The sequence below is a fragment of the Condylura cristata genome, unplaced genomic scaffold (assembly GCF_000260355.1).
Source record: "Condylura cristata isolate star-nosed mole 26May11 unplaced genomic scaffold, ConCri1.0 scaffold00033, whole genome shotgun sequence".
In the NCBI taxonomy this organism is placed as follows: domain Eukaryota; kingdom Metazoa; phylum Chordata; class Mammalia; order Eulipotyphla; family Talpidae; genus Condylura; species Condylura cristata.
In genome coordinates this window covers 4,772,283-4,799,542 of record NW_004567134.1, presented here as the reverse complement: position 1 = coordinate 4,799,542, position 27,260 = coordinate 4,772,283, and the positions used below count along the sequence as shown (strand labels likewise).

Below are 27,260 nucleotides of genomic sequence, written 5' to 3'. Positions count from 1 at the left end.
CGCGGGCGCGCGCGCGGACGGCCGGGCGGCGGCAGAGGCTTTCGGAGGCGGTGGCTTCACTTTCCAAGACTCAGGGGCGGCCACAGCAGCAGCCGCGGGCAGAAGCCTCGGGAGCCGGAGCTGGAACGGCCGGGGGCGGCGGGGGCGGCGCTGAGGGTGAGTCCGGGCGGACGCGAGCTCGGTGGGGACAAGCGGTGCCGGGCAGCCCTGTGCGTGGTGCGTGGGTCTGGCTTTCGGTGACTAGACGGTCTGCGGGGACACCCCGTCCCCGGGGCCTCCCCAACGCCCCTCCCCACCGCGCCTCCGCCGCCCCCTCTGCCCTGGCTTGGGCTCGAGCCCGCGACCTGCGCTGACGCCCCTCCCTCAGGTATTCGCCCGGGCCGCGCCGGTGCCCACCCCCCTCGGACGACCTCCCTCTCGCGCCCCCTCCACCCGCCCCCTGCACCCCCTACGCCGCAGGTCTCAGCTCTCACGGTTTGCGCCCTAGTTTCCTCCCTCCGACTCCCCGGAGTGCCCCATTCCCTGCGCCCCCCCCCCTCCCCAGCCTCCTGCCCCGGTTTCTCGCCCTTTCCACCCCTCCCCCTCCTTTCCATCCACCCCCTTCTGCCTCTTCCTTCCCTGCCCATCTTCTACCCTCTTCCGTTCTCAGTTCCCCATCCTTCGCTACCCTCCCAGCCCCTTCACTCTCCCAGCCGCATCCTGGAACTAAGTCTTTGCGAAAGTACAGGATAAATGTCACGGTGGAAAGTGCCCGGCTTGATCTTTTGCTATTTTCCCTAATTGCATAATTGCTGCACATGGTGTCTCTCCTGGCGAGTGCCGGGTCTGGCTCCCCTCCCGCCGCCGCCGCCGCCCCCCCGTGGCCCGCCTGGAGAAGACCTTGTGGGGTGTTTGGGTATGCCGGGGTGTGTGTGGGGTGTTGGACCGGTCTTTTGTGAAGCCTAGCGCTTGTCACTGTTTGGAGCCGAAACCCATTTTTCTCTGGTGCCTTCTCTGCAGCCTCCGCTGGCCTCGTTTGAAACTGGATTCCCTCTCACACTTCCCCCCAATCCCCTCCTCTCTTCTCTCATAATGTTTTGATCCTTTTGCCCTTTACCATTTCTAATGAAGATAAAGCATAGCTTCTTATGGCTTTTTCTCCCCCCATGACCAGCCAGAAATGTCCAATCCATCTTCCCTTAAGGAAATTAAGGCCGCTTTAGGAAGACATCATCCTGTGCTCGGTGGCTGTTAGACCTATTTGCATGTTTTCAAGATTCATCGTTCTGTATTGTGTGTTGAAAGTCTACTCAAATATTTTTATTTAAAGATACAAAAGGAAGTGCTAGGGTTTGTGTTAAGGTTATTTTGCTCTTCAGAAAGGTTTTATGCTCCTTTTAGTTTTTTTTTTTTTAATCGCAGATTGTTTAAAGTATAATTCGAATATGTGGTAATTCAGTTTGAGCCTTGCCTTGGGAATCTGAATTATGTTTACTTAGACAGTTTGGTTGAGCCTTGGCTCTTCAGAGTTTTGCATGTGATGAAGTGTGTTCATTTAATGATATGCCTCGCTTAGTCTTTCCCAGGACTTAACCACCTTTTTCTCGAAAATTGGGTGTTCCACTGTTCTTTCATGGGTAAATATCTTTGCAGTAAAGTTAAAAACTGAATGTTGCTATCAGTTGTACATATAATATAAATTACTTTACGATTTACAAAAGTTCAGAAATGTGAGTAGAAAGACAAATAGCATGATAGCACATGACAGAATTAAGCATTTTTCTGTTGTATAACCTCAAGTGAACACTTGCTTCTTCAATTTTATACTACATGAGATACAGTTATAAGGCTTATCTGGACAGTAATCCGGATTTACAGAGTGACTGTAGTTGCTTTAATGTTATTGGAAATATAACCAAATCATTTGTTTTTGTGGAACATGTGAATTTAATATGCTTTAATTTCTAGGGCTGTCATATACAAGAGAATACATAACTAATACATTAAACAATTTCTGTGTTGAAGAAGGTACCTAAAATCCTAATTTGATACATGTTTGAGGAAAGACTTCTTTACTGTTTTATGTTTAGAAACCAGGTTTGTGTCCAGAGTAAAAATAGAAATTAAGGTATCTTTGGAACTATCATTTGGAGGGTAGCTCTGTGTTTATAACCCTGAGATTTATCTTTCTTGTAAATGAGATAATTCAGTCAGATTAATTATTTATGAATTAATCTCAAAGATGATTTTAAAATGCTGATTTAGAAGATAACATTTAAAGCATTTGAAATCTGAAATGTTTATTCACTTGTACTTTGGATGTGTAAAGTACAAATTTTATACTTACAACCAATTTAAAGGTCTTATAGACTACTTTTTCAAAAAAATTAATTGCTTCTTGAATGGTACACTACTTTCCCCCCTCACTTTCTCTGCAAAGTAAAACCAATAGAAATTTCCCTTCTGATATTTGAATAGAAATTTCCCTTCTGATATTTGAAAACGAATATGGAAACTTAGTTTCTTAAAGTTTTTATAATGGATGGATATTTGTGTCCTCAAAATTTTTTCATCTGTAGGTTAATATTTTGGGTGCAATAAAATATTTCAACGCTATAATGTCAAATAAATTATTTCTTTAATTGTGAAGGCAAGGCATAGACATTATACTTTGATTATTTTTAATAGTATTTTTACTAGTTCTCAGGTAAGACTAATTTTAATCCTCTGATATCCTGGAGCTATTTACAAAATTTGGATTCCATATTATAGCATCATTGAACAGTATCTTAAGTATTTTTACTCAACAGCATTATCAGATAGTATGTCAATTCACATAAACAAGAATACTAAGAAGAATGTGTAGCTTTATAACTAATGTAATATATAACTGAAACTTTTAGCATAGCTTATTAAGCTAGAGCTCCAGTAAAAGAGAATTTTATTTACTTAAGTTTTCTATATATTTGTTATTAAATGTGTTACTTCTGGTTTAAGATGTAAAAAATGATTTCTTGCTCAGTTCAATTTCTTGACATTGACATTTTACTGTATCTGAGGCCTTTCTTTAAGAATTGCCAGTTTTACTTCTATGCACATCTGCTTTATTTAACATGCGCTTATGCCCATACTTAAAAGGTAGTACACTTCTAAAGATTTAACTTAAAATATAAAGTTAAATCCAAGGGTGAGAAAGTGAAATAAAGTTAAAAAAGAGACCAAGAAATATGTTAAGACAGAGCTGGTATGAAATATACTGATATAATAAAATTTCAGTGTTCTATTAAGTCACTTTAGTGCTCATAAAAGATGTCACAGCTGTGGAGACTGATACTCTCCACTTACAGAATAGGGGGAAAAGCAGTTATTTTTTGCTGTTGGTTGTGTTTCAGAGCTTCTGGGCTGACTTGCTTTTGTCTGTCATGAGCATCTTATTGGGGTTCAGAAAGTGTTGCTTGGGTGTGTGCGTTTATTGAAGGCATTCAGTATATTTTGACTTGACTTTCTGCTTCCTGATTCCTCCATCTTCTTGAAGTACTTTTGGTTTGTCTTACTATAAAATTTTGAACTTATTCATGATAGTTCTATGATGAATTTTCTTCAGCATCAACTAGTTATACATTTAGAATAATTATAGTAATAATTATAGTAATAAAAATCAGTGTTTCATTTGAGGTGTTATATGTGCGTTCTTCTTCATCATATGAAATAGAATTTATTTAATTTGATTGATACAATCTTTTTCAAAAGAATTTTTTTCCCATTTTGCTCTGATTTTTATAGATATATTTTGAGTTGTTACTTCTTAAATAAAAGTGGTTTTCTTTTTTTTTTTTTTTTTGGAAACAGGTACCTGAGAAGGTAGCTACAGGTGCTCAAGGTAGTTATTAGGTGACAGTAACATAGTGGGTACAAGGCCCTTTAGTGTCTAGGCATCTGTTTTCTTAGTTTGGTTTTGGATTAGTCAGTACACTCTAAGCTAGTTGGGTCATAAGGGTTGTATACACAGCATTCAAATTCAGAGATTGATGATAGAGTGACAGTTGAAAGGAGATACCCCTTTTCACTTGCTGGGATTTTTTGTTTGCTATCTAGGTTATAATAGCTACCAGTGTATCAAGGTATTGAGGAAATTGAGTTGGTAATCAGAGCTGCTTCAGGAGCATGAACTCAGCAAAGGGAACTTGAAAGCCTTGAGGGATGGTTCATCCAGACTGAGGAGAAAAATTCTTTCAGTATCTCAATACATTCGCCATCTCTTGTGAAGAAACATGGTGGTTTGGTATATTGCTGGCTCAATGCTGACACCAATTATATGGTTCAGTTTTTATTTAGTCTTGCAGGCTTCTATGTTACATTCTGACAAAGGTAACTTAAAACAATTGACTCATTTAGAGGGTTTTAATTTAACCCAGTACTGAGGATGTATTGTTGACTATCAGTGCAAGAGTGTCTCCCATTTTTCTGTTCCTGTGGCTATTTTTACTAACCTCTGTTATAGCCCTTTGGACAATCCACTAGACCGAATTTTTCATGCTTTCTTAAATAGTGCCTGGTGGAGCATAAGCCCTTACTTTTGTTTTAGATACTTTATTGAGATTGTAATTCACATACTCCAAAATCCAGCCTTTAAAATGTACAACTCAGTGATATAGAATGTTCAGAGTTATGCAACCTCACCATTGTCTAATTTAAGAAAATTTTCGTCATCCTTAGAGGAAATGCCCTGCCTCTTAGCAGTCCCTTCTCGTTCTTCCCTCACTTCTAGTTTTTTGTCTTTGTGGATTTACCTGTTCTGGACATTTTATATAAGTAGAATAAAATAGGCTATGTTCCTCTGTGACTGCCTTCTTTTACTTTTTGTAATATTTCCAAAGTTCATCCATGTTGTAGCATGTATATACTGTATTTCATCATACAGTTGAGTTTATTCTCCAGTGTGGATGTGTACCACATTTGCTTTATTCATTATCAGTTTGTGGGTATTTATATTGTTTCCTCTTTTTTGACTTTTATGTTGCTATGAAAATTTTGCATGTTTTCATTGCTGTTAATACATTTTGAATGAATAAAAGTTTTGGCAGCTCCCAAAGCTGTTATATAAATGAACAACTTACTCATTTTGAATTTAACTGTACACGATCCACTTTGAGGCTTACTTTCTATTTCTGAGCTATCTGACTGCAGTTCCCCTGACATTGAATAAATTATTTTTGACTGTTTAATCCAGGATCTAAAATGTCCACAGAGGCACAAAGAGTTGATGACAGTCCAAGCACTAGTGGAGGAAGTTCTGATGGAGACCAGCGTGAAAGTGTTCAGCAAGAACCAGAAAGAGAACAAGTTCAGCCCAAGAAAAAAGAGGGAAAAATATCCAGCAAAACAGCTGCTAAGTTGTCAACTAGTGCTAAAAGGTACCTCAATTATTATTTTTCTTAAAGATATATTTACTTATGCATACAGAACTGGGGTATAGGCTAGAGGTGCAGGGGTGGTGAGGATTCACCAGAGACAGAGTGGGGAGCAGAATAGGCAGATTGATGAAGTACACTGCTGAGGAGAGCAGTGGTTAGGTCAGAAGAGATCTGCTGTGGGCCATGTGGATCACCTCTGGGGCTTGGGCTCCAACTTGAATCTGGGGATCTAACGAACTCACACTGAATTGGCTCCTGCTTGTGGTGCTGCGCTTTAACCCGTTGCACCACCAGGGAGGTTCCAGTACCTCAATTATTGTAACACTTTTATTTTTGGTATCAACATATCATCTTAAGTTCTGTGTTTTATTTGCATTTAATCGTTTTTCTGGAATGTATACCATGAAGTTCATGAATTTTTTTTTCAATGCTGTTTTTTACATGCTTTATTTTAGGGACTATGAATTATTTGATATTTAGGACAGTTAACATAGTCTATTTATAAAATTCATCTCTATGATGTTATGTATTTTTTTAGGTGAGCATATACAGGAAAATGAATATTAAGGTGTGATGGTTTGATTTCTGGTTACTTGACCATAAAACTTTTTCTGTTCAGCAACACAATCGAGTAGGAATCTGTTGAAATAGTTAGGGGAATGATAGTGTTTGTAAAGTGAGAAATAGTAGAGTTAGCAACAAATGCATCTTGTTTTCATTATATTAGGCAATGGTTCAGTTTCATACAGATTTTCTTTTTTCCTAGCAAATAGGTACATCTAGAAGATAGATACTTGAATGACTTTCTATTGCTACTATCAGTTCTTCATGATTGTATGTCACTAAAGCTCAACTGAGGGAATCTGCTTTAATGTTATTGATATATTCTAGACTGTCTCTTAGAAAATAATTTAAATGTAAATTGCACTTAGTAGTCTTACCTTTTTCTGTTTTTTTTTTTTTTAATTTTGTTTAATATGAAGTAGGAAATACAAGTAAAAGTTGTCTGGAAATGTTAGGCAGGATGGAATGTGATTGTTGAATGATGTCTTTCTGTTTTTTTTTTTTTTTTCTCGTTAGTTTGTATGAATGTATTTTCTTTCCCAAAGCTTAAGAGTCATCATGTCTAGGAGACCTTGTTTCTATTTGGTATAGTTAACCCACAGGATTGGGGAGAATCATCTGAGTACCCTGGTGTGATGTGACTCTCTAGGGAGAGATGCTGGAGTGATGATCACTTATCAGCAACCCATTTAAGGGACTAGGTTAATAATGTTCTCCTTCTAGAAATGGTTAGCTGATCCTTGACCTCTGTTGAAGAGGTTGTGTGAAAATCAGGTAGTTTCCTTCTTTAAACCTTTAAGTATCTACATTAGATCATGTTAGTTGGTGGGGAAAAGAGTTGCATTTGTTTCTGCTACCGCACAAGTCTAGAGGGTGTCAGCTGTCTGACTTCTGTTTCCTGGTCACAATAGAAAAGGACCTGTTGCTGGGATTGGGGCTGGCATTAGGAGGAGTAAGAAAGACAGGAATGGAGAAAATAGGACATTTTATTGAAAGAAAGAAGTTGCGGATGGGTAACTAAGAGATGTTCAAATACACAGTGTGACCCCATGTGTACAAGGAAACTCTTAGTTCATTTCTCAGCTTTTGGTGGGAATGGTTTTCACAGGGCCTCTTCAACTCGTCAGAAAAGGGAGAGAATGGACTGGCCAGATCTGTGGGGAGTGAGGTTCACCAGTGCTTCTGTATGGTGTGTGCTGTGCTGACCTAAAACTGCCTGTTAGCAAAGACTCCTGTCTGTCTTGTGAGGTCTTGCATTTTCCTCTGACTGGGAGTGCAGCTCCATAAAGAACCTCAGATTCATCTTTCTTGAAATTCTGCTTATGAGAATGAACTATATAATGTTCCCAAGTGAGGATGACACGAACTTTTTTGAGTATATGGATCATCTTACTTGATCTCACTACATTGTGTACAAAGTATAGGTTATATATTCAAGCCTAGTTTTCCTTTTGACCCCTTTTTAAAATAGCAATAAAACCTAATTTGGAAATTGTGTGTGACGTAGGTTTCAGGACAGTGCTTGTTTGGCATTTGTAGAAATTGGTATTTGATTGGTGAAAGTAAGAAGTACCTTTGAGTTGCTTCCTAATTGAAAGAATCCCTCAATTGGCAGAGTCACTTCTGTGAATATGCAATTTTCAAATTGTTCAAATCGAATCCTCTAGGTCATCTCTGGGTGCTTTATGGGTAATTGCTTAGAGTCACTTAATCATTTACTGTTTCTTTTAAGTGTAAAAGTGCTGGTTCACTACTAACCTTTTTAGTTTTAAGTTTTATTCTTCCCATTTCTGCTTAAGTTCTAAGAGCTGAGGAAATAACTGGGAATCATGAAGACAGGAACATATCTCTTTCATTCACCACTATGTCCATGTGTCTAGCATAGTTGGGTCACAATGTTTTTGCTGTTTGTCTTAAAACCTTGAGTTTTATTGCAGTGATTGGATTTTCCATGGGCATTAGAATCTCAGTCTTGCGGTATCCAGAAGTTTCAAAGGTTGAGGTAGTTTTAAAATAGAATCCTATATTCACAATTTATTATTGATGCTGTAGTTGTATATATCTTATATTAACTCAAGATATGTACTTTCCAGATGTCTCAATTGGATGAAATGTGCTGTAACTGTACAGTTACTAATTTGGTTTAGAACTATGTTATCTAGAAAAAAGAAGTCAGCTTCCAGATATTTTAGAAAAATGATGTATGACACACTAAACATTTTTTTTTAAAGATTTATTTTATTTATGCATGTAAGAACTGGGGTACAGGCTACAGGTGCAGGGGGGATGAGAGGATTCACCAGAGACAGAATGGGGAACAGCACAAGTGATTGACTGAAACACGCTGCTGAGGGAAACAGTGGGCAAGACAGGAGGAGTGTGCTGCGCCATGTGGGTCAGCTTGCTGGCCAGGGATTAAACTCCCACTGCAGTGGCTGCAAACAGCTTCATAGTACTGCGCTTTAACCCCTTGTGCAACCAGGGAGGGCCCGACACAGTAAACATTTAAGCAAGTATTTAAACAATTACATACATTCTGTCTTTTTAAGATTTAAGAGTAAGATTATAGTTAGAGCTTTTGCATATTTGCTCTTTGGCAAGAATTGTTAAAAAAAAATGTCATGCTCTTAATCATATTCTGTTTTCATAACATATATCTCTTGTTATATTTGCAAGTTTGTAGTTGGACAGTCTGCAATGACATACTTTGATGATTTTATTAAATCAACTAGTTTGTTTAATAAAATATCTATTTTGAGTTCTTTATTGAATTTGCTATACTGCTTTCATGTATTGACACATCTGTAAACCTGAATTTTAAATCACATTCTAAATTAACTTTGTTCAGAGTAGATACTGTGATTTTATTGGACATTAAATATAATATTATTCCTGGAGTGATATTTGTGTTTTTGTTTTTTTTTGTCAGTTTGAAAGGTTGAGTCCTGTGTATTCCAATGTGAACTTTCATTTTGTGGGTTCATCTTAGTTTGTTTTCCACATGAGAATGAAATAGTATTGATAGATGATCCTTTGTAATAACAGTATTTTCTTGATTCTAAATGTGCATTTTAAAACTTGTTATTGTTTTAAAATCAGCATGCAGTTCATCTATACCATAGTCATTTAATTGATTGCCTTAAAAATCAGTGAACTGTCTCTTAAAATCACACATAAATTAATATGTATCAGTACTCATTAAATTTTATTTGCAGTGGCTCTGTGTAGTCTAGATTAATTCAGAGATTACATTGATATTTTAAAATTTATAGTTAATTTGTTCCATGATGTTTTCTTTTGAGAATAAGTTCATTTTCAAAGGTTTTGACTAGTTGGTTCAGTCCATACAGGTCTATAGAAACTTATGTAGGTGGGATATGAGATATTTAAGATTTGAAATCACTGTTGTAAATCTCAATGTCCATATAGTCATCTTCTACCAGGGTTGGAATGAATTGAGGGAATTTTCTGTGACTGAAAATATGTTTCTGTGTTTAAACACATATATATGGCTTCATTTTTCTGAACCATCAATAACTGATACCAAAATGAGTGCTTTCATATTATATAATTTTGTATTTCTTCATATCATATAATTTTGGTACCATATTCTTTGAGTTTAAATAAGTCATGATTGTTATGATTCCCTCCCCACCCTTTTTTGTGTTTAGCAAATGACAGTAACAGGTACTCAGCATTCCTGTAGCAGTTAAGGTGTTAGGTGAAGTCTTATAAACTGAAACTTAGACTATTTTGCTTCAAACTTGTCTTTGTTATTACTATGTGCAGTTGTTACTTCTGTATGATAACAATCTAAGAAGTGGCAGTGCTAGATAGAGGTTGGAAATTTAGTTATATAGTTGGCTTATGTCTAAAGACATACATTTGTCTTAAAAGTTATGATGAAAGAGACATCTGTTTTTGTTTGACATAAAGTATTATCCTGTCTTTCATGTTATCAGTGTATAGTAACTTGTTGTAGTTTCCTTATTTAAATGGGAACTGATAAAACAGTAATAATAAGAGAATTGTGAGAGATTTGTTTTAGTTCCCTTATAATAGACTAGGACCAATAAGTGGAAATTATTGATAATTTTTGAGTTCCCTCACCTAAAAGACAGTGCCAAAATAGGTACTTCCTTATCCTACATGTCAAGATTGAGAAGCTTAATACATACCATTATCACAACTTTTGAGATAGAATTGAATTGCTGTCATTGAAAACAGCAGGACATCTTGCAGCCTTTTAAATAGCAATTCTTAGTATATTCTTTTCTGCCAAGAGAATACAGCCATTCTTAGGTAACAGTATCTCAAAATATATGATAATATATTGACTGACTGCTCAGAGTTGTCAAGGTTTTTCGGTAAATTGCTTTTTGTATTGAATAATTAGATTTAGAATTATAGACATCCAGAGGGGTTAAAGTTCCATTATAGAATTATATGACATGAAATTCTGATTTATTAATTTTTTAAACCAAAAGGGACATTGTAAGCATAAGCAAGATGTGTTATTGAAAATCCCAAAGTTCTTTTATGTGTAAAAACTGCTTGGGTGTTGTACTTATTTATTTATTTTTGATAGTTTAAGCATGCTCTTTTGTACACTTATTCTTTTGGTCCTGTAGTTTAAAAAATGATTTATATTTCCAGTAATAAATAGTACAGAGACATTTTTGAGGAAAACAAGTTTTTTTTCTGTCCAATGAACACTGATTCCAGTTCCATTCTCTCACAGCAAACTCTTCTAGCAACACAGCTTTATAGTCCATCTATTGGTTTTCTGCATAAATCTCAATTTTTTTATTTTTATCTTTTTGTTGACTATTTGCTATGAAATAAGAGGTTGTAGCTTGTTTTTTTCTCCCCTCCTCCCAGTTAATGATCTTCATATATATATATAAAGGTTATTGGTTAATGTTTCTTTATTTTTAAAAGATTTATTTATGTTTGTGTACAAGAACTGAGGTACAGGCCAGAGGTGTGAGGGAGTGAAGGATTCACCAAAGACAGAGTGGGAAGCAGAACAGGCAGATCTACTGAAATACACTATTGAGAGAAGCAGCAGGTTGGACAGGAGAGGTCTGCTGCAGCGGCTCCCACTGGCCAGGAACTGAACTGGTTCTGCAGTGGCTGCAGATAGCTTCATGGTACTACTGTTTAACTCTCTTGTGCCACCAGGGAGGGCCCTGGATTTCTTGTAAAGTTGTCATTTGGGCTGTTTTTTACTCTTGCTAGTTTCAACTGTATTTATTTACTATTTTGTGAAATTATGCTTTCATTTTTCTTTCCATTTTATCACCATTCCTCTTTTAGCTGGTATTGGCTATAGTTAATTGTACATCTTCACAGTAACATTTATATTGTGTAGTGCAGTTATAACACATTTTTTGTACGTTATCTGTTAAGTAAATGATCAATAAATTGTATATTTACTGTAACTAAATGTTCACTGTTAGGTCAAACAAGATGTCCAAGATTAGGTTTCCTGCTATTCAGTGTTCATTAACATCTTTGGCTTACCCAAAGAGTCATAATACTTAGTAAAATAGATCAGGTTTCTCTTTTCAAACCCTTAACATATATCACTTGATTAAAATTATTTTACATTTAGTTTCCTTAATATTTGATTGAGTTTCTTTCACAGGTTTCTCCCCCCCTTAATCTGTCTTTCTGATTGTCTTCCCCCCTTCCTCTCATAATGCATTTTACTATATTCTTATGCATTTTCACTTTGTAGGGGGAAATATCATCTGCATTTTTAAAATACACACACACACACACATAATCTTTTTACATCATTGTTCATTTTTGTACATTGTTTGATTTCTCCTCTCAGGTGTAGTCCCTGTAAAATTCCCACCACCAGTTAACCCATGAACCATCACCATAGTGTCTTGTGACTTTCCATTCCTTTTTTATCCCTCTCCTTTCCCTGCTGAAAGGCTCTGATTTATAGTTGCCTGTTAGTTTTCTTTTTTTTTTTTTTGTCCCCCAATTCCTTACTTGGTGTTCCTATATTTCTCTATAAGTGAAACCATCCAATATTTTTATTTTTCCTTCTAACTTGTTTCACTGAGCATATTCCCTTCCACTTCCATCCATGTTGCTGCAAATGGCATGAGTTTATTTTTGTTGATTGTTGGTCTGTATTCCATTGTATGTATATACCACATCTTCTTGATCCAGTCATATGTATATATTGGTAGTGGTTCCAGGTGTTCTGATGATAACCTGATAATCCTTCCCACATTAGTTGACTGGTTTAACCAGGATGCTTGGATTAAATTTAATGTGATCATCTTTTCATTTTATATGGGACTGTTCTAGTTCAAACCAGAAGTTAGAATGATTCATAGTGTGGCAAACTTTTCCAATTTAAACTACAAGTTTTGTAGTTTACTGCTATCATGGTTTAAATGTTTAATTTAAAATAATGTTGCTTCCACTGGCTGCATGCTTTAACAGTGTCCATTTTTATTTCCCATTTTTAGATGCTTAGTCAAAATGGTGGCAGAAAGTACTATTTTATTCTTACTGTATATGATTTGTGCAGTATTAATATTTCCAGTTAAAAATATACAAATGGAAAAGTTAGTGTTAAAGTGTAACATCAGAGTAAAATGTTAGTGGAGGTGTTTTAACATAACTCTGTCTTTATTTTAAAGAATTCAAAAGGAACTTGCAGAAATTACGTTGGACCCTCCTCCCAACTGTAGGTAAGTACTTATGGATTTTTATTTACTTGGATCTTTTGCAGATGGTGTAACTGAACTCTTCATCTGGTGTGCATCTGTTGTGTATTCTGATTAATTAACAAAAACATCCTTGTGGCATGGAGTTGAATGGCTGTGGAAAACTTTGGTGTTGGGTGTCTCTCTACAGAAATGGAATTTTCAGCAGTTTGTTTGCAGTGGGAGAGTAGAGTTGCTAAAAATAGTGTAATACAATAACAAGATAATGAAATTATAGGGTAACAAGTACAAGTATCTTTGAATGGAAGAGGTATTGAGGCCTTAAGTGATTTCTTTAATGATAGAATGAATGGTAGTGTGGCCAACCTATTTGCTTTTGGATAATTATTGAATTGTTATCTTGTTGGAAATTGATTTTTAAAAGTGCTGTAACATTAAACAGTGTTTCTTCATGGTTTAAATTATTGCTTATTGGTGTGACTGAGTAAGAATAGTGATTTGAAGCATGATGTTAAATTTAAAACACTCTCCATCATGACCACATGTCTTTAATTTTCTGATCAGAGCTTATGGTCAGAAGTAAATGCTTGCATGGAGGTGATTAATGACATACAGGTATGTAGAGAAAAAGGACCTTTACAATCGCTTACCTTATACTATTTTGTGGGTCTGTTGTAGTGGGAAGATGCCTGTTTGACTATTTTAAGTCATTTCTCTTTTGATATGAGGTCATTGTTGGAACCAGGCCAGTGTGGAGTTTTTGTAATTTAAATTGGTTGTCTTGAGGAACGTGAGAGGGCAGATTAAAAGAAATGGTGTGTTAGAATTTGTTTGGCATTGTTTCTGATTTTACTGCTTTTTTTGTGTGAAACAAATATAACTATAGATATTGATAAAAGTGAAATTCTTGCACATGGATATATTTATTAATAGTTGACTAATTGATAACTATTTTGCATTAGAAAAATTCTAATAAGACTCATTATGTTTGTGGTGAATATAATGTGGTTTTTCACTTGAGGTCACATATAACATAAACTGGTAATAATACCATTCAAAGGCTTTTTCACACAAATAGGACAGACATTTCTTTGTTAGGTAAACTGTTTAAAAGTAAAACTTTTAGTCACACTTAAGACTGTCTTACTTCAGAGCTGTTTCAGATGGCATATCATTGTTTAGACTTTTGGTGGCCAGTTCATGTAAATGGATTGATTTGTGTAAGAACTCCAGTTTGAGTTAGGCCTTTAATTCTTCCTTCTATAATATTTATTTTAATAGTCTGAATGTTTTTTGAATATCACACCACGTCATTTTTATAACTTTTTAGCCAACAACTGAATTGGTAAATGTCTGAACTTGATTTATACAAAGCTTTAAACATTTAGCTTCTACATGCTGTGAAGGGACTTCCCTTTGGCAAGCAAAGGAACCCCTGTGCTGTGGCAAAGTGGGAAATGGTGATTAATTTTACTCAGTATGCTGAATACTAAGTCAGTGTTCATTGTACATGTTAAGTGGATACTGTGATCTTTGGATTGTTTGGTGTCAGATATTTGTTTTACAGTAAATTTGTTCATTTGTATTTCAGTGATTTATACACTTAACTCTCAGAAAAGATGTTAGGGAATAATTTAAGTTTACCTAATTTTTGGTACATGATGCTTTTGTGGTTGACTTTTAGAAATTGTATGAATTAATTTATAGCAATATAGTAAATAAAGTTATCTGTTTACTAGTAGTCAAGAGTTCCATTCTCTCTGTGTTCCAAGAGTTCCATTCCCTCCATTACACTTCCTGGCACATATGTCTCTCAAAACCCTGCCTTTTGATTATTTGGGAGCTGTTAACTCACTGTCCCTGGTACCAGAGGTTATGTGTGAGGGAATATCTGTGGATTTACCTGTTTAGGCAACCAGAGTGGAGAAGGATTTTATCTATTGGTTGTTTGGGTTGGGAGTGGGAGAGTGTCACATTCCACTGAATGTATGGTTTATTCTTATTTTTTGGAATCTTAACAGACTGGCACAGCCAAGTTCTATGTGTTTTTCTGGTTAGAGATGGTACCTCTAGGTTTTTGGTGCATCTCTTACATGATGTCCAGTTAAGCAACTGTTGGGATCATGTTAAAGGAACTAGAATTCTGCACGTCTTTCATTTGAGCATGTTGGGGATATAAAGTCTCTGGAAGTAACCATTCAGAGTAGGAAGATGTATTTAAGACCTTTTTAGAGGCAGCTACAGTAATATTGTTTAATTTTTTTTCAGGTTTTGATAAGCCCAAACATCATTTTAAAAGCACATTCATAAAATAATAGGTTAAATTACTGCTTGTATTAGGAAACACATGCTGGTACACCTTTCAATTTTCTTTTCACTTTTTCTTTGTTCTTGAATGAGGTAAAAATATAGTTTTTAAAACTGTTAAATTATCTTTTAGTTTTTGTAATACTAGGGCACAAGAGTTAATGTTTAAAAACAAAACTTTATGATACATACAAGAAAAAATTCTTTTCATAAAATCATAGGGTCTATGAAGGCCATAGGCACAGGAAATTATACATAATTTTAGTAAAATTTGGTTATATAAAGTATTTCCTAAAAATAGAATATATTTTGCTTGACCACTCGCTGCTCTTGCATTGAATAGCAGAACTGACCCACGACATTTGCAAGGGCTCTATCCTTATGTCTTTGCAGATCCATGAATATTTTCATGTTGCCAGCTGAGTTGCAGGTGCTGAGAACCTTTAGTGTCTAGCACACCAGCTTAGCTAAGTGGAGTGGCAGTCCTTAAAGTGAACTGCTTACTTGCTTTTATAAACGACTCTGTTGTGATTTTCAGGATCCTCTACAGTTGTCAGAGCACAGATCTTAAGTCTTTGAATGTGCTAGTGAGTTCTTTTAAATTTCCTTGATGCTAGTGGGAAACTGACAGCTAATTAGAAAAATCTTCCATTGAAATTAAGATTTCTGTTGCAAAGGACAATTTGTTACTCTGTATTCCAGAGAAACTAAATTCAGGTTCTATTATGATCTGATACTACTCAAGTTTGTATTACTTTTATGAGCATGGAATGATAGAATTTATTACTACACATTGATGGTAGAGTCTATGGTAAAATGATTCATTTGAATTTTAATTCTTGATCTAGTAATTTAGCAAGTAAAAGGAAATACTAAAAAAAGGTGTAGATCAATTATACTAATAGTTTTCATTTTTTGTACTATGTTCAGAGCTCTACCTAAGGAACATAAACTCTAAAGTATAAAATTCAGTAGCTTTGGTACATTCTTAAAGTTATGTTAACTCTCACAGCTTAGTTTGATCACTCCCAAAAAGATTCACTACACACTTTTTAGCAGTCCCCCCTGTTCCATTTCCTACTACCTCTCCTACTCCCCAACCTTAGGCAGCCTGCTGTCTGTCTCTAGATTTACCTCTTCTGGACCTTTCACATAAGTGGAATAATGCAGTATGTTGTTTTGTGGCTGGCTTTTTTCACAAAGAATAATGTTTTCAAGGTTCATCCATGTTGTGTGCATCAGTACATTATTTCTTTTTGTCACGGAATCATATGGGTATGTTATATTTTATTTATCCATTCGATAGCTGATGATTATTTAGCTAATCTCCACATTTTGATGATTATGAATACATTTATGCACAACTGTTTTTGTGTGGACATTTGCTGTTATTTCTCTGGGGCATATAACTAGAGTAGAATTGCTGAAACATATGAAACTGTATTTAACATCTTGGAGGCCTGCCAGACTATTCTAAAGTAACTCAATCATTTTGCCTTTCCACCAGCAGTGTGAGTTTGTTTCTTCACAAACTTAGTCATACTTTTTATTATCTGTTTTATTGATGATAGTCATACTAGTAGGTGTAAAGGATATCTCATTGTGTTTTTGAGTTGCTTTACCCTGCTGATGATGGATAGCCATCTTTTTATATGCTTGCTGGCCATTTTGATATTTTTGGAGAAATGTCTATTTAGATCCTTTCCCCTTTTAATACTGATTCGTTTTAGTTTAAGTTGTGTTCTTTATTGTGAAAATAAATCAGATATATAATTTGCAAATCTTAGGTTCTGTGGTTTTTCACTCTCTGATAGTGACTTTTTAAGCACAAACTTTAAAGATTCCATTTTACTATCTTTTGTTACATGTGGGTTTGGTGTCACATTCAAGAAACCATTGCCTACTCCAAAACAAAAATTAACACCTATAATTTTCTTCTAAGAGTTTTTTTTTAGTTTTAGCTTTTCTATATTTTTATCTCTTATTTAGTATACTGATTTGTATTTGTTGTGGATACCCAATTAATTATCTCAGAACCATTTATTGAGATCATTTTCCCTTTGAATTGTCTTGACATCCTTGTAAAATCATTGGATCATAAGTGTGAAGATTTTATTTGAACTCACAATTTTGTTACATTGATCTTTATGTCTCTTTATGTTAGTGCATACAGTCTTGATTACTGTCACTTTGTGTAGTGAGTTTTGAATCAGAAAACATGTTTTCTAATTGTTTTACCTTATGTTGTCTTAACCCATTAGTGAAGGCATTTCTAGTATAGAAGAGGTTGTGAATGGACATTTCTTACGTTATTGTTAAGAAGAATTATTTAATAGAGGAGAATATATTTGCTAGATCATAGTACCAGATGTATAATGTGGGGAAAAGTACAGTTAACACTTTTCAAGAGGATCGCATTGACATGAAGGCATTGAGATAAGGAATTGGGGGCAGTGTGTGATCTCTAAAAAGAGCTCTGAATGCAAAAATCTAATTATTGTCACCAGTTATTTTTCTTTTCTGCTCATTGTAGTAATTAGCACTTTGTAACATTTTAAGATTTTCATATATGATGTTCAGTCTTCTACTCTGAGACTCCTGGGGCTAAGCAGCTTGCTCAGTGTTGCACAAGTAGAAGCAGTTGATTTGGATTGAAATTCTGGCTTTCTGAGTTTAGTTCTTTTTCCACATGTGTGACCAGATAAATATGTTAAATATTATATATGTGTCTACTAAATCATGATTCAGTTAGGATTTTAAAAAAAGGAACAAAATGAACAATGCAAGGCAGTCCCAAATATCATTTGTACCATGTATGATTTGTATTTCTGAATTTCATGAGGCAGTATTTAGCTGGAACATTTTGAGGAATAATTTTTTTGAATGCAGTGATTTCTACCACACACTTCCTGTGTGTGTTTGTGTGGATATATATGTGTTAGTGTTTACACTGGCCCTCATCCAGGTAAAAGATTTTATATTTGACAATTCTTAACAGTCTGCACTTTTAATGCCCAATTTTGACTTTTCCCTGCTATACATACTGACTCAAGCTTATGTTCCCCTACAGTTCATGTTAGTATTATTAAAGATTTAATATTAAATCTATGCTTCTCCAAAGTGTAGGGCTACAAAAGGATACTCAGATGTGATTTCTTATCCTAAAGCTATGATTACATCTAGTTGAAATAGATAACTAGACGCTAGAGAACTAAAACTAGGCAAATGATCGAACTACTGACAGAAACTGCCAATATCTGGCCTCTGTCAACCTTTGGTACCTGGAAGTTAATATCCTTACTTGTTCTTCAGTTACATCAAATGAAGTAATTAACTTTGTTTTGTGAAGAAACTTCAATTTTGGTTGTATTTTATGTTCATACTCCTGCTTTCCCACTTTTTATTTTTAAGTTTTTTAAAAAAGATTATGCATACAGAACTGGAGTACAGGCCAGAGGTGCGAGGCTTGAGAGGATGCACCAGAGACAGAGTGGGGAGCAGAACAGGCAGATTAACTGAAATACACTGCTGAGGAGTAGTGGGCGGGTCAGGAGAGATCTGCTACCCCATGTGGGTCGATTCCTGGTCAGGAATCGAACGTTTGCTGCAGGGGCTTCAGACAGCTTCATAGTGCTGCACTTTAACCTGTTCCGCCACCAGGGAGGGCCCTGCTTTCCCACTTTTTATCAGTCTCTTCATTTTGTATTTTTATACTACATATATTTTTTAAAGCTACCATAGTGTCTATTTCTCAGTTGATATTTTCTTTCATGATTTTAAAGATGAACACCTTTGTTACTGCCAGGGTTGTATGTTTGTGTAGTTTTCTTGGTACCCTTCCCTTGAAGCTGACTTTCTACTGGGCACAACTAACATAGAACCTTAAAAGACTGTTACTTCATGTGAAAAACTTGGGTGTAATTGTTTGCTAATTTGTACTTTTACTTCAGAATTGTATTTGAGGAGAACTATATCCAGAGACTCATCAGAAAAATCCCTTCCTTATTTGCTTCAAAATGTTATTTTTTAAGTCTGCCTTGAACAACACAGATGTAAAATGTTTATATCATAATAAAAGAAAATGTGAAAATATTGTTCTGTGCCCACTACATGTATTCTTTGATATTTTATCTCATCTTTTCTATTTTTTGCTGTTTTAATAACAGTACAAGAATGTGCTTGGGAAAAGAATATTAAATGATTATACTGGGATTATATTTTATAATACCAAGAGAATATTTTATCACTTATATTAGATTGCCTAGTTTTATAACTAGTTATTATTTCAGATTTATTGCCTAAGCACTTTAGATAGAGATTATTATATTACTCTCTAACATGTAATATTTCAGTTCCCATGGCTGTTTTATTTTTTAAGATATCCTGAAAACTGTAATTTTTAGTATATCTAAAACATTTCTTTAAAGTGACTATTGTAATTATTAACTTAAATATTTTTTATCAACTGTTACTGCAAATGACCAAACTTTATTTTGAAGTATGTTTTATTTTGAAAATGAAAATTTTAATGTTTACATTTGTATTGTTAGTTTTCACTATACTTTTACAGTTCATTTGGCTCTGTTCATTTAGAATATTGACACCTAACTCTAGGGAATCATTGGTGTGCCTTTACTGTTATCTGTGCCCATATTGGGTGCCTTTACTTTATTCTAAAATATATAATAAAATGCATTTATGACAAAGCCATAAGCTAAAACTCATTTTTCGACCCACGAAAGTAGGCCCACTCACTCACCATTCTTAACAGTCTTACCTACATGGAAGATGAGGTCTAGTAATAATTTGAAACTTCCAAAAGCTGAGACAGCTCTCATACTGGAGCCAGGGTTTCTGCCTTGGCTTCTGCTTTTTCCTTAGCTAAAATCCAGCACTGTCCTCACCTATACGTCACTGCTGACACTTGTGATGTTTCATATTAGTTTGCTTAGTTTACCCACTTGGGTGAGAGCTTCTTGTGTAATGTCTATATTTCAAGGCTTACCTTGCAATTGTATTCAGTGATCTTAAAGTGAAGAAATGTAATTAAATATACTAGGATGGTAATGCCTATTAAATGTTTCCAGTATTTGAGGCATTGTGCTGAGTGCTTTACTAGCATCATCTCATTTAATTTTCACAACCATCCTTTAGGTAGATACCACATGTAGATAGTACTTTGCAGGTGGTAAGTCAATCTTACGTTAAGTAATTTGTTCAAGGTCACATAACAATTAAGTGGCAGAGCTAACATTTCAACCTTGGTATTTCTGGCTTGAGAGCCCACATGTTTTGAGAGTTACTAGCCATGAGTGACAATTTTGTACTTGAAAGGTGGCTACTCTAAGTAAATGAGCCTCTAATTTCACTTAATTTAAATTTAGATACTATTTGTGGCTAGTGACTACTATATCACACAGTACAGATCTGAAAAAGTAAAAACTTCTGTTAAGTACATATTTTTTTTCCCCCTACTGCTTTCCTACCAACTATCAGAGCATTCTAAGAGTCAGGGACTCTTTTAAATATTATTATATTTTAAAGTGTCACACACAGTGCCTTACATGTGGAAGGCCCTTAATTAAGTAAAAGACATAAATATTAGTATTATAAAGTATTGGTTGAACATTTATTTTTAACTTAACACAATGGAAGTGATACTGCAACTTATTATTTGTAGATAGGCCCATAGAAGAGTGAAACTGGAAATCTTATGGTCTGGCATTCTCTTTACCTTAGAGCAAAACACACTTCCTCAAGAATGAACAGTTTAATGACAAAACCAGGACTAGCATTCAGCCCTATAGTTAAGTATGTTCCTTATTTCATTTTATATTTACTTGGAAATTTTAGGTAAGAGGTGATGCAAACAAGGAAAAAATAGAAATTCTTATCCATAATCATGGATACATTTGAAAGGAGTTAGAGAATTGTGTCTTAAGTAATGAAGCTATATGATAGCTGCAGAGAGATTAATCCTATTCTGCATGATTTCAGGGAGTAGAACTTGCACTGCTGTGTTAAGTTAGAAAGAAACTATTTTCTTCTTAATAAAAACACTTCATCTTTAGTCAGAGCTGTCCAGAGAAAATAAAGGATGACATCAAAAGGTAATATGTGCCCCCTCTCTGGAGGAATTAAAAACCAATCTGCTTATTTCAGAAAGATTTTGAGGTTTTAGACGTGAGTTAGTACTTGTGTGGTATTTCCAGTTCCTAGAACCGAGATAAAAGGTGTGTGTGTTTACTTTTTTAGTTGGCTTTTTTCCTTCACACATGGGTTGTGACTTATTATTCCTGTCTTTGTCTCTTGAAGCCCTTGGTAGGTAATTTACAATAGTTTATTGATTTGACTATTTAAAGCAAATCTGTGTGTTGTCCGTTCAGATCTGAATTGGTAAATGAGGTTTTTTTCTTCCTTTAATCATAACTTTTAAATTTATAAGAAAAGGATGATATTTGGAGAACAGGAAGGAATATGAAGTTGCAAAATAAATCCATCAGCTGGATAGGTCCCAGGTTATTATTACATGTTGTTTCATAAACTTCACTTATATAGTCAAGAAGTGAAAATATTATTGTTAATCAAATGTTAGCATAAATTGATTTACTCATCTAAAGCAGATCTTTTGAATATTAATTTTATCAGTGCATTTATCAAACTATTAAACCAGGGTCCTCATGGTTTCTTATTCCTTTTCTTGCCCCTAGGAAAAAATATGCATTGTTAACAATTGAGTAAATATTAATGAAGAAAAATGATGTTTTATGTGGGATATATTTTTTCTAACAAATATTCATGAACCAGAAGATTTTAGGATTAAAAGAGAATTCGCAGTTTTAAAAAATTAACAAATGAATGCACTGAAAACCCACCAGTGCTCTTTATGTATGTATTATGGACTTCCAGTTTCATTTGCTTTTCCTAATTGATACATTTATTTTAATGATTTTGTTCAGGCTTACAAAAAGATGACTGTCATATATGTAAGCTAGGGTACCTGAAGGGGTGGGTGAAGTGACCTACAAGTCTGAATGTAGAACTATTTGGGGATTTGGGAGTCATGTTCCCTTGGTTAAGGTAGGACAGGATTGCAGCAGAGACTATTCCCAGTACTTTAACTGATCTTCAGTTTAAGGTAATAGGTTTGCTTTCTTATCTGAGTTCTGTGCATCAGTTCAGTAAATATCCTGTAACAGGTTGGCTCATAAATGATATTGAGCAGTGCTGTGATCCTACTTTGCAACTGGAATTTGAGGTAAGGGGAAAAGACAAGTTTTAAGAGGAGGCAAGCAGAGAAATTGGATGTTGTACTCTGTTGCATTGATGTCAAATCCTGTAAAATATTTTAGACTTTATACAATATGCATTTTGTCTTAGATGACTTCTTAAACAAAACCTTGCACATTTTACTCTTTGTGACTATCAGACACTTCTGACACTATCAAAAAACATTTCAGTATAAGTAAGCTATGCCTAGAAAAGTAAAATGGACCCTAAAGACAACATTAAGTGTAGCCTACAATATTTATATAACAGAGTTATTTCCTTCTTAATTTTCCAAATTAATGGGAAATCAATATTACTACATAGACTAAAGTGCAAATAGTTTATATAAATGTAGTAAAAGCCCCCAAAAGTGTGTCACAGATAGTATTCTGAATATATTATAATGGGCAAAGTGTGTTTTAATTAGCGAATTCAGCGTAGCCCTTATCAAATATGTAATTATAGGTGCTATAAAGCATTTTAAAAGTATCAAACTTAACATGATCATTATATAAAATTGATTCTCCTTCAAATTATATGTGGACTACATGTGTTCAACTTTCAAGTAGGGTAAATCTCAAACTATGTATTGGTGACTTGTTTGCTGACAGACTCTTTTTACAGGTAGTGCATTCTATAGTTTCTGATGCCATCATTCTTTGTACTTGAAATACGCTGATTCCTGTTTGCTCTCAATTTAAGAAGTGAGGTGTTTGGAATGATCAAATTTGGTATAGCTTTATAATCCAATTGGGGGCTCCTGACTGTAGATTTTAAAAATGGCAAATTTTGTTGAGCAGATTTTTAATCTTCGTGTACAATCAGGGATGCACATTGAGCTGGACTTATGTATGAAAATGCACGATGTGATCTTTACCTCTTCCCCTTGTCAGACCTGTAAGCCAGGGATACAGCTGGAGAGTTTTCTCTGATCTATATAATATAGAGGCTGAATTTGAGTGATCATACTTTTACTTTTCCTGGTAAGAGATCAAGCATTCTTAAATTGATATTTATGTGCTTATAACAGTAATTTTGTAAGTTAGACATAGTCAAGGACCTTTTATATTGATAGTTCATGGTCTACTGGAGAGAGGCTTGGAAAGTAGAGGGTAAAGGGCTTATCAAATTAGGGTAGGGTAGAAAAATTCATTTTGCCACATTATTTTAGGAGTACGAAGTTGTCACAGGGATAGGGATAGCTTACATGTTTGACAAAACAGCTGGTCAGGGGTTAATAGGAAAGCTGGTGAATAGGCTCAAAATGGTATTGGGACTTGGGAAATGGCAAAAAAAAAAAATCCATAAATAAGAATGTGTAAGGGGCTGGTGTGTTCAGAAAATAACTATTGCTAGGTTAAGTGAATAGTAAAATAAGCTGAGTAAGGTTTATTTTGAGATTAATATTCATTTAACATTAAACAAATATTTTCTGAGAGCCTATTATGTGATTAGCACTGTGCTGGATACTGGGAATGCAATTATAGAGAAGACAAAAGGCATTTCCAGCCTTTGTGGAACTTATATTTCAGCTGTGTAGACAGACTGGGACTTGTATTAAAAACAAACAAAGCAAAAGTGCCTTATGGGGGAGGGAGAAGTAAACAGACATAATAATTGTGGAAGAAAGCAAACAAGGATGTGTTTTAGAGTGGGGATCTACTTTAAATTTGGTTGTAAAAGACTTTAAAGGAGGTGACTTCTAAACTGAGAACTAAATGACAAAGAGGTGCAAGCTACATAAGGAGTACACTACATAGATAGCTGCATGTGTCAAGACTCTAAAGTAATAAATACATGTTGTGGTGTTCAAAAAGCTGGAAGAAGTCTGGTGTGGCTGGATTGAAGGATGATGGATAGAAGAATCTATGTTACAAGGTTGTAAAATAAAATTGAGACCTAATCAAGGAGAGTTTGGCTCCTGTGGAAAGGCGTAAGACTGAAGACTGAAAATCAACCATGTGAGAGAGCGTGGTGTTTTACATTAGGATATTAGCAGTGGAGAGTTGACAAGACTAACTGGTAGATAGATGGCATAGTTACAGCCAGGTTTGAGGCCATTGGGGAAATGATGGTGCCTCATCTGAGATGGGGAAAATTTGGGAGAGGGAAGAGAAATGGGTTTGGTGAATAAGATCAAAAGTTGCTTTGGATATGTCAATTTTAAAATGTCTATGAGAAATCAAATGGAAATACCAAATAGGCAGTTCTGCTTAAATTTGTAATCAGTGGAGAGCTGGGAAACACCAGTTCAAAGTTGTCATCAAAAGTATTTAAATGCACAGAAACTGATGAATTTATGTATGGAAGGGAGAGAGAAAAAGAAGAGGACCCAAGACAAAACCCATAGTATTTAAAGATGGATAAAGGAGATAGCGCTAGCTAAAGAGGCAGGAGGACTTTGCATCTAGGGAGTGAGAGGAAAACTTGGAAAGAACTTTTCATATGTCAAGAGGAAGGAGAGTACCCAGTTCTTACTGAGAGTGGACCTAAAATGATCAAGAACGAAATGCTCAAGTGCATGAAAGAGTGTAACAAAATTGTAATTACTCTTGAGATTTCAAGAATGATTTCTTTTATAATTTTCTAAGAGTAGCCATACAGCTTATTCAATCATACTCTATAATTGGCCTTAAAAAGGAAGTCTTTATTTTTGGGAAGCAGGGTTCTGCCCATCAGAATGTTGTCTGGTGAGATTCAAGGGCCAAATTCATTAGCAATCCTTGAGAACTCCCATCCATGTTATGACTGTGGACTGAATACAGCTGGATGTGCATGTGTCATATTTTATTATCTTTCTCTTAATGTAGATAGTATACTTCTTGCTAGAGAAATTATTGTGGATAGCATGTCAGTTTATGTCTAGCTCCCATCTCTTTAAACACAATTAAGTGTAGACAGCACACTTCATTTTTACTGCTGAGAAAGAGCTGTCAAGAACGTTCTATCTGAAGAACAGTAAAGGCTGCTCTTAAAAGTAGGGTTGGGTTAAGTGTGCTCTCAAATGTTTTCCATAGATGTGTGAACTCCCTTTCTCCATCACACTCCTGTTCATGTGGAGCACAAATAGAAGTGTCAGTGTTGGAAAGCTTTTCCCACACATGTGCATAAGAGCATTCCACTTTCTCCATTTCTTCTGTTTGGATTTCAAATGTTACTCTTCTTTTCTTTGCTCTCTGCACCTGTAGTACCTGCTGCTTTGAATGAGGGAGGTATGTTGTATAGTGATTTCTTTTTGAGAGAACTGCCTAGATTTTATATGTATGTATGTGTGTGTTCAAAAATATTTACACTTATGTATAATATATAAATATATAACCTATGTAATTTCTTTGTGCCTCAGTTTCCTCATGTGTAAGGTCATATGGGTTTGTGCGAGGATTATATGAACTAGTATAATATGTAAAGAACTGGAAAACTATCAGGCACAATTATTTCTATATTTAGTGAAATATTCATGAAACCTAATGAATTTTCCAGTCATCTTTCTTTTATTAACTTTAGTCCAGCTGATGAGATTTCCACAGGTAGACTAACATGAGAAAACTATTACTGTTGATAATGCAGTTATTATTTATAAGGATTGCATGCACTTGCCTTCATTTGTTTTGAGAACGGTAAAGGCTTTGACATTTATTATTCATTGTCTTCTGAATATGGTCACAACATGTAATAGGCACTCAGCTATCTGCATTTACTAAGAAGGGAGAACGGGAATGTTTTTCTCAAAGAAATTAGGTAATTACATAAATATCTTGTTACCCTCTTGATTGACAATATCTCTTGATAAAGTTTTCTCATGCTAGTCTATCTGGAAGTCTCATCAGTTGGGCTAATGTTAGTAAAAGGAAAGTGATTAGAAAATTCATTGGGTTTCATGAATATTATGTCACTAAATACATAAATTAATATGTAAATTGTTTTCTTATGTTTACAAAACTCATTTACTGGGTTTGCGTTTATTGTCAGCTAGAAAATCTTTTTTTTTTTATTAAAAAGTTTATTTTTACAACATAGAAAATCTTTTTACCTTAAAATATAATCTCTAGTTTATATGTGCATATATGTCTATGTACATAGATATATAAGTAATTTACATGCAGTGTGAAGTAATTTGCTTCATCCTCAGGTTAATTATCTTAGGTTTAAGTTTTGTGTCAGGGTCTACCACCAATAGTAGTAGTAGTTTAAAATAACAATAGTTGTGAGGGTATAAACTCCTACTTAAGCTAAAAATAAATTCTGTACAATGCAACTATCAACAGTCTTAATGTATTTGTTAATTACTTTTTCATAACAAGATATTAGGCTTGATTGTAATGTTTCATGAAAGTTGTTTTTTGGGGGGAGGGTTTTTTTTAAAGATTAAAAAAAAAAGTTTCCCCATTTTTTCCCAACCTTTTCTGATGATGCAGTTAACAACCATGCATATATATTCTGCATGGATAGCTCAGCATTTTAATCAATTCTTCAACACATGCTCAATGCTGTGGGGACATGAAATAAGTGTGAAATCTGACCTCTTGATTTTAGGAGCTTGTCATTTTAATTGTTGTAAATAAGGCTGACTCACTCACCAAAATATGAAAATGAGAAGACATTATTTGAAGGAAGTGAGCTGTGAGTAGTAAGATAATTCATCTAGCAGTCTTGTTCATTTAAGTTTCCAAAAACCTACCGAGCACCTCCTCATTGGAGTCACAAGCTCTTGATTTTTAGTCCAACATCTGCCACTGAGATACTGAACTAGTCTCTTAATTTTATAGAATTTACTCCACCAACCTTCATACGGTGATAGAATGATCAAATATGATAATTTATATGAAAGTGCCTAGAACACAAGAACACTGTACAGATGTAAATGGTATATAATATTGTTGCATTATTAGAAGCAGACCATTCATTGCACAGTAGCATTCAAGAAACAAAAACAGTTCTGGAATAGTTAAGGGCTCTCAAACTGAACCTTAAGGATAGGGGTATTTTCCCCCCTTAAAATATTACAGTGGAAAGGCTGGTTTTTATACCA

General features: G+C 35.1%; 1 protein-coding gene across 2 annotated transcripts in view; it reads left to right on the top strand.

Annotated features, from left to right (window-relative positions):
* The first annotated feature begins 15 nt into the window (after window positions 1-15).
* The window catches only part of UBE2E2 (ubiquitin-conjugating enzyme E2E 2), a 263,927-nt gene continuing 236,682 nt past the window's right edge, over window positions 16-27,260 (top strand). Inside the window, exons 1-3 of one of the 2 annotated variants that reach the window (XM_012732195.1) lie at window positions 16-156; window positions 5,210-5,393; window positions 12,629-12,679. In XM_012732195.1, coding sequence (XP_012587649.1) covers window positions 5,218-5,393; window positions 12,629-12,679 — 227 coding nt within the window. In that variant the 5' untranslated portion in view covers window positions 16-156; window positions 5,210-5,217. Of the gene's footprint in view, window positions 157-296; window positions 368-5,209; window positions 5,394-12,628; window positions 12,680-27,260 lie in introns of those variants that run through there. The other variant, XM_004692285.2, reaches the window with a different exon arrangement.